The sequence below is a fragment of the Pipistrellus hanaki genome (assembly GCF_964339955.1).
Source record: "Pipistrellus hanaki genome assembly, chromosome: 1".
Lineage (NCBI taxonomy): Eukaryota > Metazoa > Chordata > Mammalia > Chiroptera > Vespertilionidae > Pipistrellus > Pipistrellus hanaki.
Genome location: NC_140503.1, coordinates 123910655 through 123922473, shown reverse-complemented (window position 1 = coordinate 123922473; position 11819 = coordinate 123910655). Strand labels below are relative to the sequence as shown.

General features: G+C 41.4%; 1 protein-coding gene across 2 annotated transcripts in view; it reads right to left on the bottom strand.

Annotated features, from left to right (window-relative positions):
* Window positions 1-768: 768 nt before the first annotated feature.
* The window catches only part of ARMC3 (armadillo repeat containing 3), a gene marked incomplete at its 5' end in the record, with an annotated part of 86839 nt that continues 75788 nt past the window's right edge, over window positions 769-11819 (bottom strand). For both annotated transcript variants that reach the window (XM_084868341.1, XM_084868340.1), the window contains 3 exons: window positions 769-1084; window positions 3385-3547; window positions 5719-5919. In XM_084868341.1, the coding sequence (XP_084724467.1) occupies window positions 875-1084; window positions 3385-3547; window positions 5719-5919 (574 nt within the window). In that variant the 3' untranslated portion in view covers window positions 769-874. The remainder of the gene's footprint in view (window positions 1085-3384; window positions 3548-5718; window positions 5920-11819) is intronic.

Below are 11819 nucleotides of genomic sequence, written 5' to 3'. Positions count from 1 at the left end.
ACTTATTTTTATCTCTCTTACCATTTAGAAATGTGTGTTAACTTTATTTTGTGCTTAATACTGAAAACACAACTCAGCAAAGATTTATTATATTTTCATATTTCAAACTTTCACAGAAAAGAAAAATTTTTAAGTAATATAAATTTAAAATAATGTTTTTGTCACCCAGCATTAAAATGTATAAAAGCAAAACAGAATGTTTTTTTTTTTTAATTGAAGGTATTTCCAAGACAACATAGATAGGACAAATACAATTTATGAAAATAGTTTTTAGAAATATTTATATTTCAGTGAAGTATATTAAACTTAATAAGTTTTTAAAAATGTGAACAAAGTCATTTTAGAAAGTAATTTGTAATACTAGAATAGATCTATAAGTAGTCAAACTCTAAATAATCTTACTTTAAGCAAGTGAGAAAGGAGACTGAAGGAAGACATTAAAAAATAAACAAACAAAAAACAAAAAACAAAACAACATCCAATTTGCTTAACCAAGTGTTCCTGAGGCCTTCTGGGCATGAAGAACGACAGTGATGAGGCCACATAATTGCCTGAGAGCAGCAGCTGAGTGTTTTACACAAGAATCCCAATGGACAGGGATACTCCTTGGGAAACAGTGGGCTGGATTAATTTTGACAATAATAAACTTTTCACAAGGGACTTTTCACAGAGCATAAGGTGATCTAATCAGACTACACTTTGCCAGAATCCTGAAGTCAGAAGCACAACCATGTCAATCCAAGTACCCTCATTCTGACTCAGAGAGAACCTTTCTAATGCTTTTATTTAAAGAAATAAAATTAATGAGGGAATTTCATAGAAAGTGTATAGGAGTAATGTCTTGTTTGAGCCACTTTTGTGTTTATTTGCTACTTTATAGAAATCTGTAACGATCTGCTTCTTTACTTTTCAGCTTCATCAGTGCTCCTGGATGGAAGATGAGGTCAACGATGTATACTTCAGGAGGAGGGAGACCTCCAATCACGCCCTTTTGAGATTCATTCATCAGCTTCACTTCATTCCAAGCTCTGCCGTACTCCCCTCGAACCAGAGAGCAGCCTAGGCCAATTTTATCAGCCAGAGCCTGTGGGAGAAAACACAAGATCAACCAAGAGTGAGGAGGGAGACGGGGTGGGGAAAAATTCTCAGTGGTAAGACCCACCTTGGTTGAAGGTGAAATATACAACTCTTGCAGAGAAGTGCTTAGAAAGGAGGCTGAAACATGTGGAGTAATGTGATAGGAGCCAAGAAAATGGGATATGTTCCCTTGTTCCTTGAAATCCTGTAGATTTAAAATCTCTGTGTAGGTCCTGCTGGGAAGTGACATTTTTCAGGCAGCGACACTGCATTGTATCAGGACAAGATTGATAATGCCGTCGGAGAAAAGCTATTCCACGGGCTTTCAGCACTCGCGCCTCTATCCATCTTTCCAGGCTCCCAGGCTGCTCTCTGGGATTGAAGGAGGGACTAAGTGGGTGGGGACCTGTTTCTAGCCAATTTCTTCTGTGATGCGTGTGGACAGATGCTGTGGGGCAGGAGGGAACGTAGGAGTGGCCGGTCCTTCTTGGGCTGCCTGCTGCCGCCTCCTCAGGGTTTGCTTATGTTTTGGGGGAGTTATTTCTTCTATTTGTCTGCGTGTTGAGGTTATTTTAAAAAGTACCCTTGAAATAATCTAGAAACTTCCTAGCCACAGTACAGTGGATAGGCTCAGGTTGCCTGGGTTTGAATTTCAGCTCAGCCACTTTCTAGTTGTCATCTCAAGCAAATGGCTCGGCCTCTGTGTGCTTCCATTTCCTCGTCTGCAAAATGAGGATAACAATGGTCTAAACCCGTGGTCGGAAAACTGCGGCTTGCGAGCCACATGGGGCTCTTTGGCCCCTTGAGTGTGGCTCTTCCACAAAATACCAGGGCCTGCGCAAGTCTATTTTGAAGAAGTGGCGTTAGAAGAAGTTTAAGTTTAAAAAATTTGGCTCTCAAAAGAAATTGCAATCGCTATACTGTTGACATTTGGCTCTGTTGACTAATGAGTTTGCCGACCACTGGTCTAAATACTCTCCTCATCAGGTAGTACACAGAGGAAGTGAATTAATACATGTCAAGTGCTTAGAGCTGTGAATGCTGGCACACAGTGCGTACCCAGGAGGTGTTCCTAGTACCACAGGGCGGGAATTGTGTTGTTTCAGTAATCTCTATATTCAGTTATTAATGTAATTTATCTGAATGCATAGCATTCTGTGATACTGTGATTTCTAATAAGAAATATATTTTGGTCTTCATCAGGGTTTCTGGCACAGAGCTCCTAAAACCCTGGGAATTTCCTAAGTAATGAGAAATTACTGCTTCACAAACCCTGATGAATACCAAAAAGGCGCCTTTTGTTATGATAAGGAGGTGACTTGGACACACCTGAGGATGGGGGCAGATTGCCTGGAAAATCAACCACTTGATTAGATGTTTGGAAGTTTTGGTCCTACTCCCTCTCCCTACCTCTGAGGACAGAAGAGGGGCTGGAAGTGGACTCAGCCAATGGCAGTGATTTAATTGATCACGCCTATGCCACAAAACCCCGAAAGGACGGGGTTCGGAGAGCTTCTGGGTTGAGGAACAGGTAGAGATTTGGGGTGAAAGCTCCACACCCATCTCCCATACGTGAGCCTATACTCTTCTCTCCATCTGGCTATTCCTAAGCTACATCCTTTTATGATAAAATGGTAATCTAGTAAGTAAAATATTTCCCTGAGTTCTGTGAGCATTTCTTGCAAATGAATCAAACCCAAGGATGGGGTTGTTGGAAGCTTCGTCTATAGCTGTTTAGTCGGGCAGAGGGGTGGACTACTCTTGTCTTTCTTCCTTACCGGCTAAAATCCTATGTCACTTCCACTATATCATTTTCTCTCCTAAAAAGTTCCCTGACATTACCTTAGAATCCACAAGTCTGGCTTTGGTACACCTTGTATGGAAGTGTCACTTTGGAATCTCTGTATTCCCAAACCCAAGAAGAGGCGTTGGCTCTCAGTTGGTACGTGATAAATGTTGAATGAATATGCTGTCCGTAGTCTGTGACTATATACAGTATATACCTGTGTATAGATATATACACATATATATCTCTCAAATACAAGTAAATCTAAATAATACCATATTTCCCCGAAAATAAGACAGTGTCTTATATTAATTTTTTCTCCCAAAGTTGCGCTAGGTCTTATTTTCAGGGCATGTCTTATCTTTCCATGCGCTAGGTCTTATTTTCGGAGGATGTCTTATTTTCGGGAAAACACGGTGGGATTAATATTATCCAATTAAATACTAGCAGCTTGCTCACTACATTATGATAAAGAGAAAACATTTTTACCTCATGGCAAATGAGACAAACATCTTAAATACCTTGAAAAGCAAAGCTCGATGGCAGAAGATTCCTTTTTTGATCTGTCCAATTGGAACAACATTGGATTTAAGTTGAAATTTTAGTTCACTTATATGAAATTCCCAGCTGAAATCCTGTAGTTTATCTTTTGGAATTTTACCGCCCATTTTTTCTGCCACGTACCTGTGTTAATCAATCAAGTTGAATCTCACTTTAGACAATTTGAGTATAGCTATATGTAAAATTATATATTTTTTTCTTTGATTTTGTTTACTTTAAAAATGTACTTATTATAACTAGAATAACATTCTGCTTACTAATTCAAAGTAGCATTTATAAACAGATACTCTAAACATTTCATTCAACACTTGGCAAGAAATGAATGCTAATTTTCCCAATACTTACAACAAGATACAAATCAGTACCACTAAATTTCTCTCAAGGCAGTTTTAAAATTTTATCCTACTCTTAAAAAGTATTTGCAAATGATTCAATCTAAAAATCAAAGGCATTGTAATAACATAGTCCTTTTTTTTTTTTTAAAGAAATTTAAACTCAGAGATAAGATGAGTACATAGAAATTTTCCCATTAGATCCCCAAGTATTTTTAAGTTTTATAATTTTTTTCTCTTATTTTAATTATTTTTTTAAATTTAGAGAAGGACATGGTATTTATGTAACACTGAAGTTAGAGGAGAGAGGAAGAAGCAAAAAGGAAAAATTAGTAAACAGGTGAGCAGGTGCTTTGGATGTATACTTTGGCTGTGGACTTCTCTTAGTATTAGGCTCTCACTGAAGAAGTCAGTAAATGCACTGCAAAAATTCTCTGTAGACTAAGATTACTATTACATCTTGGAGTAAAGGTGGAATTGCATATTTTAAAGAAAGAATTTTCCTTTTGTATGTAGAACTGAGCAAAGAACAACAGTGACAACCAAGAGAAAGAGTTTAGAGAAAGCTAGTTATCTGCCCTGCAGACCCACCTGGCCGCGGGGACTGTAATGAGGGCTAGCAACCAAAACCGTGGGGACAAATCTCTGTGTCTCTATCTTCATGTGGGCTCGGGTTAACAAGGCAATTATTTGGGAACTGATGAGGCATATTTCTGATAGGAACAAAGCATGAGGAAATTGACAAATGTCCAGATGAGCTAAATCAGAGTTCTGCTGAGTCATCACTTCCCAAGGACATTAGGAAAACTTTAGCAGCCGAAAATGTTCTATTCCAGTGCTGGTGGCTGTGTTTGTTGCAGTTGTTGCATCCAGGTTTGATGACTGCAGCTCCCTTCTATTTGGAGTAGATATGAGCTCCCACGGAGACCGCAGCTGTTGCCAGTCCAGTAGTTCAGCTGCTGGTTGGTGTCAGTCAGGGAGGCTCTCCGCTTCTAGTGATTCCTAATCCTTTACAGCTCCCACGTTAAGTTCTCAGCTTCTCTTAGTGCAGTGGTTCTCAACCTCTCTAATGCCGCAACCCTTTAATACAGTTCCTCACGTTGTGGTAATGTAATGAATCGTAACGTAAATATCTGTGTTTTCCGATGGTCTTAACTCTACAGCAGCTCTAGCCCTCTAGCGGGGTTGTCCAAGACCATCAGAAAACATATATATATTTACATTACAATTCAAAATAGTAGCAAAATTACAGTTATGAAATAGCAACGAAAATAATTTTATGGTTGGAGATCACCACAACATGAGGAAATGTATTAAAGGGTCGCGGCATCAGAAAGGTTGAGAACCACTGTCTTAGTGGACCCAGGTTAAATGCTCCAATTAAGAAGGTAACTTCACTGTTTATGAAGAATGCTGAGCCTGCCCAAATATTTTAGAATACTTTAGAGCAATGTGAAACATATAACATAAAAATAGGGGTTGGTTATTTGTATTAGAAAGTAACTTGGTTTACAAATAATTCACAATAGAATTTATTTAAATCATGAGCACCCCATATATCCAGGGAATTGTTTCATTTTCAAACTTTTGATTTTATTTATAACTTCTTCAAGGTTAAGATTGAAAGATGCTTTTCATGGTTTTCCTGGAAAAATGACAGGAATTTTTTTTTGCCTATACTCATTTATTTATTTTAGTAAAACATAGTTGGCATATACATAGGTATTTTTCTTCAGGCAATTTCAAGCTACTGTTTCTGATTATTGGCAGAAATCTGATCTAAAATAGAAATTGAAAAATTTCCCTCCCAATTCATTGTATTTCTGTTTCAGAGTTAGAGGTAGGGAACTATAAAGTTCAATTTTATTATGGTGTCATTGTCTGAAAATTGGCTGAAAAATGCAAACCACTAAAATAAAACATATTTTCCACAAATTGTATATGCATATATAAACCACTTACTTTGCAAGAGTCTCAATCTGTTCCCTTGTATTGGTTATGGGAAGTATTGATTTAGTCACTTCATACACATAAACACAGAAATCAGGATCAGCAGGAGGGGACCATTCTTTATCTGTGCTTCCTTCTCCAGCCCATTTTAGTACCACTGTAGCCTCTTCCTCCTCCTTTTGTTTTTCCTCTTCTTTTTTACCTTTACTTTTCCTTTAAGAGTAAACAACAACCATCAAAATCACAAAATGAATAAGCACAAACTACTCTGAGTTCATCTAAAGAACATCCCAGAAATAAAGTATTTATATCTCAATGACTATACAATATTGTTGTCAAATTTTCAATGACAATGATAGATTTTTAGAGTTTCTATGCTTTGCAATAGATATTAATTTTGAGAACACACACACACGCACACACACACACACACACACATATTATGAAAATTATCTATTGGTTTTCTGAACAATTGTGTAGCAAGATTCCTGGCTTGATGGAATAAGTATGTAATAAATATTTATTGAATTGAAAAGAAATAGGTTGCCTTCTCATGGAGTCTTTGCCAATTTCATATCATCTCTTGCTTCAGTTGACACCTTCTGAAGGAAGAATGTGGTTCACAATTTTTAAGAGAAATTATTGAAAGCATAGAAAAAAGCAAAACACAGGATGGCATAGAATTCTTATCATGCAGGGACACAGGATGGCCACAGGATGGCATAGAATTCTTATCATGCAGGGACAAAGACTCACCAAAAGTTTATCTGGGGAAATGTAGTTAATTATTTTTTAAATTAAATTTATTGGTTAATAAAACACGCAGGTTTCAAGTGCACAACACAATAAAATATCATCTGCACACAGCATCATGCACCCCTGCCGAAGCTAAGTCTCTTCCTGTCTCCATTTATCCCTCCTTCACTCACTTCCACCTCCCCCCATTACCCACTGAAATGTACTTAGGAAAAATGGAATATACTTAGTAAACAATGAAGATACTAGTTATCAATAATTAAAATATAATATTAATTAAAATTTCCAGATTTAGAGAAATTACTAGTTATTATATAGGTTTTTGTTAACCAAAGATGCAAATTATTTTGTCTAATGGAAAAGATACTTTCAAAGGTTACAATTTATTGTTCCATAGGATGCTTAATATCCTACAGTATGTTTTGTTTTGTAATTTGTCAGTCTTTTTCTAACATTTCTTAACTAAGTAACTAGCTTCTCAAATGTTCTTTGGCCCAATATTGGGTCATCGTACTGATTCTCTCTAATAATGAGTTTAACAAAAACAATGGCATGGGTTCTTTCTCCCACTGAATACAATCCTAAAGCCTGGACAGAATGTATGCAATCACTATTTGAAGATTCTGAAAAATAATTAGTAGCAAAAAGATCAGAGAAGACACTGAATCACCACTGAACTGTTGGTGAGTCTAACTCTTTATTTTTGTCCACTATTCTATAAGCTGAACTAAAGATAGCCCCAAATCTGGAAGCGGGCATCAGCACAGGCTGTGAAAACTCAAGGAGAAGCCTGACTGAGACACAGGAAAGAGACAGTGGAGTGGAGAAAAGCCCCTTTTGCCCTTTATTTTTCTCATTCTCTTTTGCTCCAGCCCCTAAGGAATCCTGTGACAGTGGTGTTATCTGGGTTCCTAAGAGCCTAAGACTGCCTTAGACTCAGATCTCCTGCTGTATGGCTGTATATACGGATGCAGTCATGGAAAAACTGTATCAGGGCAGAGCATATATAGGGGAGCCCCAACCAACCAGAAAAGACAAAGGAGATTGTGTAGATAAAGGAGCTCAGGGAAGCCACCATATACATTTGTTTGTGGATTCCTAGGCTTACTCCCAAGCTTTGTGTGCATGGTTCTGACCCAAGAAAACACCTACATGGGTTTTGAAGATGGAACCATGGGATAGACCACTGACCAAGTCCCCAACTGGACACTAGTTGGCATACAAGCAGGGCAGATCCAAAGAAAACTGCAAACTCTTTGAACCTGGGCCTGACTGTGGATGACAACTCACAGATCACTGGTTGGAATTTGAAGACTGAAAGCAACTGGGTCAATTACACACACACACACACACACACACACACACACACACACACAGGAATATCCTCCTTAGAATGCATAAAAGACGCATAAATAAAAACTGCAGCACTTAAAACATGATATTACAATCTAATTACTCAGCATACAAAGAACCAGGAAAACCTCAACTCATATGAGAAAAGACAATCAACAGACATCAATGCCAAGATGGCACAGATACAAATGCTGAAATTAGTAACAAATACTCTTGAAGTGAATAGAGAGTTAGAAAGTTTTAGAAAGAAATAGGAGATATAAAAATAGAATTTTGGAGCTGGAAAATATAACACAGAAACTTAGAAAAATACAACTTTCTGAAGTGGTTTAATAAAATAGAGATAAAAGAAGAATGAAACCATAAACTTGAAGACAAATTTTAAAAAGTAACCAATCTAAACAACACAAAAAACAAAAGACTGGGAAAAAACTGACAGTCTCAGGGACTTGTTGTAAGATAAAAAAGACTTAATATTGGTGTCATCAAATACCCAGAAAAGTAGGAGAAAGATGAAGTACAGAAAAAATAATTAGGACTGAGATGACTTCCTCAATTTGGTTAAAGATAAATTTAGAGAGTCAAGAATTTTAGTAAGTATAGGTAAGATAAACCCCACTCCAGACACACCAAAATAAAACTATCAAAAACTAAAAGCAGATGGCATAATTGTCTATGTAGAAAACCCCAAGGAATCTACTAAGAAAACAAAACCCAAAAAGCTCCTAGAACTGACAAGCGAGTTTATCAATGTTTCAAGATATATGCTCAACATACAAAAATTGTGTTTCTAGCCAAAACCGGTTCGACTCAGTGGATAGAGCATCAGCCTGCGGACTGAAAGGTCCCAGGTTCGATTCTGGTCAAAGGCATGTACCTTGGTTGCGGGCACATCCCCAGTAGGGAGTGTGCAAGAGGCAGCTGATCGATGATTCTCTCTCATCAATGTTTCTACCTCTCTATCCCTCTCTTCTTCTCTGTAAAAAAATCAATAAAATATATTTTTAAAAAATTGTGTTTCTACATAAAAGCAACAAACATGTAAAAAGTGAAAAAGTTCTGGAGCACTTACAATTGCTCCAAGAAAGTAAACCCTTAGGTATAAACTTGACAAAATATGTAAAGAATCTGAGTGCTGAATATTAAAAATGCTGTTGAAAGCAATCAAAGATCTAAATAAAGGATGAAACATACTGTGTTCATAGATTTAAAGATGCAACATATTAAAGATGTCAATTCACCCCAAGATGATTTCTAGGTCTCATGTAACTCCTATCAAAATCCAAGCAGAGTTTCTCTGTAGACATAAAAATATCGTATTCTAACATTTATACAAGAAGGCACAGAATAGCCAAATCAACCTTGACCAAGAAGAATAAAGTGGGAAGAAACTCTCTACTTGATATCAGTGCTCACTATACAATTACAGAATCCAGGATGCTATTGGTGGAGAGATGGGCACACAGATTAATGCAACAGAACAGAGGACCCAGAAATAGACCCACCAATATGCTCAACTGACTTTTTTTTGACAAAGCTATAAAGGCAACTCAATGAAAGAAGTATAGCCTTTTCAACACATTGTGCTGAAGTAATTAGACATGAAAGATCCTAGTGGTGACAGAAATGTACATTTTCTTCATTGTATTCATAGACACATGAACTTACAGATGTGTGAACTTGCACAGAAACACACACACACACACACACACACACACACACACACACACACACACAGATACTGGCAGTAAAACTGGGAATATCTGAATAAAAAAAAATCTTTAGATATATCAACCTAAGATACAATGTAATTTAAAATCTTTAGGCAAAATTTGGGGGAGGATCCAAGATGGCTGCTCGGGTAGACACCTAGCCGCAGCAGTTCACAACAATTTCAATGGAATACAACTAAAATGTAGAGTGGACATTGCCCAGAGCTACAGGTAGTCGACTGACTGAAAACTCTACAATAGGAAGGAGGGAGAAAACCAGAAGGAAAATCAGAGGAGCTGAAAAAAAGCCTAAGGTATGGAGACATGCTGCGCGCTCGCATGAACGCGCGCGTGGAGAGGTCGCAGCAGGAGAGGAGGAGAGGGCTGGGTGCTGCCTGGCGTTCCCTAGCAGGAAGGAAATAGAACCCCCAGCCTGGGCTGAACCCCCGAACAGGCAGCGCTGAGCCCCAAGTTATGAGCCAGACCCTGGGGACCCAGGCTCCGGCAGGGGGAGACGGGGCTGTGAGGCGGAATCCCGGGGGACGGCGAAAGGCGGGGCCCCCGGAGTCGCGCGCACATTGTGCGCAGAGGACTGAATGTTGACTCTGATGCTGGATTACCCTGGCCAGAAGAAACAAAGCCTCCAGTGGCGCTGAGCCTCAGTCCGGACCGCCCCGAACTCCAGGTCTGGGCCAGTCCCTGGGGACCCAGGCTCGGGCAGGGGGAGACGGGGCTGTGAGGTGGAATCCTGGGAGCGCGGCGAAAGGCCGAGCCCCCGGAGTCGCGCACACTGCACGCAGAGGACAGTCTGTTGACTCTGATCCTGGACTCCCCTAGTGGGAGGGAGAAAGAAAGCTCCAGACTGGAGGAACGCAACGAGGAGCAGGAGCCCCTGCCGGACACCGGCCAGCTGGGCGCCAGCAAGGAGCCGGGCGACGGGGCCCCCGGGGGGGGGGGGGGGGTGCCCCTGAGCCTTCGACTGCTGAGCGCGGGCAACGGAGCCAAGGACAGGGGCTGCTTCCTGGGCGGCGCCGACCCTGGTAACAGGCTGAAGCAGCGCAGGAGCCTGCGGAGAACAAAGGGGTGCCACAGGCCAATCTGCTGAGCTCCCAGGACAAGGAGGAAGAAACCAAAGAAGTTCTCAATGTGAAGAAATCAAGTGAGAGCAAATGATAATAAAATTACTTAAGAAAGAATACAAAGGAGAACTTGAAAAATCAAAGACTAAGTCAGAACTCAACTCACCAGCCAACATTGCAACATAAATGCGTTGTTTTTTTTAAAAAAAAGAAAAAAAAAGAAAAAAGGGACAGAATGTTGGAACAGCGGCGACCAGGCCTAGAGTGGCCAGGCACAAGGCAGTGGCAGCTGGGCCCAGAGCAGCACTGGCCAGGCCCCAGAGCAGCAGCAGCCAGAACAAGAGCATCAACGGCCAGCACTGGAGAAGCCAGACCTGGGGCAGTGGCAGCCTGGCCTGAGGCAGAGGCGGCCACGCCCAGGGTGGCCAGTCCAGGAACACCCAGACACGGAGTGGCCGGGCCCGGAGAAGCCGGGCCCAGAGAAGCTGGGTTGGGAGCAGCCAGGCCCAGAACAGCAGTAGCCAAGCACAGAGTATCCAGGCTGGGAGCGGCCAGGCCCGGAGCAGCCGGGTCTGGTGTGGCCAGGCCCAGAGCAGCGGCTGCCAGGCTGGGAGCGGCCAGGCCCAGAGCAGCGGCTGCCAGGCTGGGAGTTTCCAGGCCCGGAGCAGCCGGGTCTGGTGTGGCCTGGCCCGGAGCAGCAGCTGCCAGGCTGGGAGCGGCCAGGCCCGGAGCGGCCGGGACCGGAGCAACCGGGCCCAGAGCAGCCGGGTCGGGTGCGGCCAGGCCTGTAGCAGCAACAGCCAAGTCCAGAGCAACTAGGTCGGGAGTGGCAGTGACCAGACCCGGAGCAGCTGGTTGTGGAACGAACCAGAGCAACAGAGGCCAGGCCCGGAGCAGCCAGGCCCGAAACAGCTCGCTCCTCGCCTGTCCCTGCCCACGGCTGCCTCTCAGACATGGCTGGAAACTTTTGCCGGAACTTGAGGGTCTGCTGAATCAAGTGATGAAGGCTTAGATCTGGATGTGTTGAGTTAGTATAATGCTGGGGTGTTGATCTGTGAGTGCCTTGGGTGGGGCCTGGAGGAGGCTGGTTGACCTATTTGGAAATGTCTTTTGTGTGAAGTGTATCATTGGGCATGTGGAGGTATTGTTGATATGAGAAAATGCTAAGTAACAGATTTACTATCTGAAAAGGGATTTACTATCGGGGAAAGGG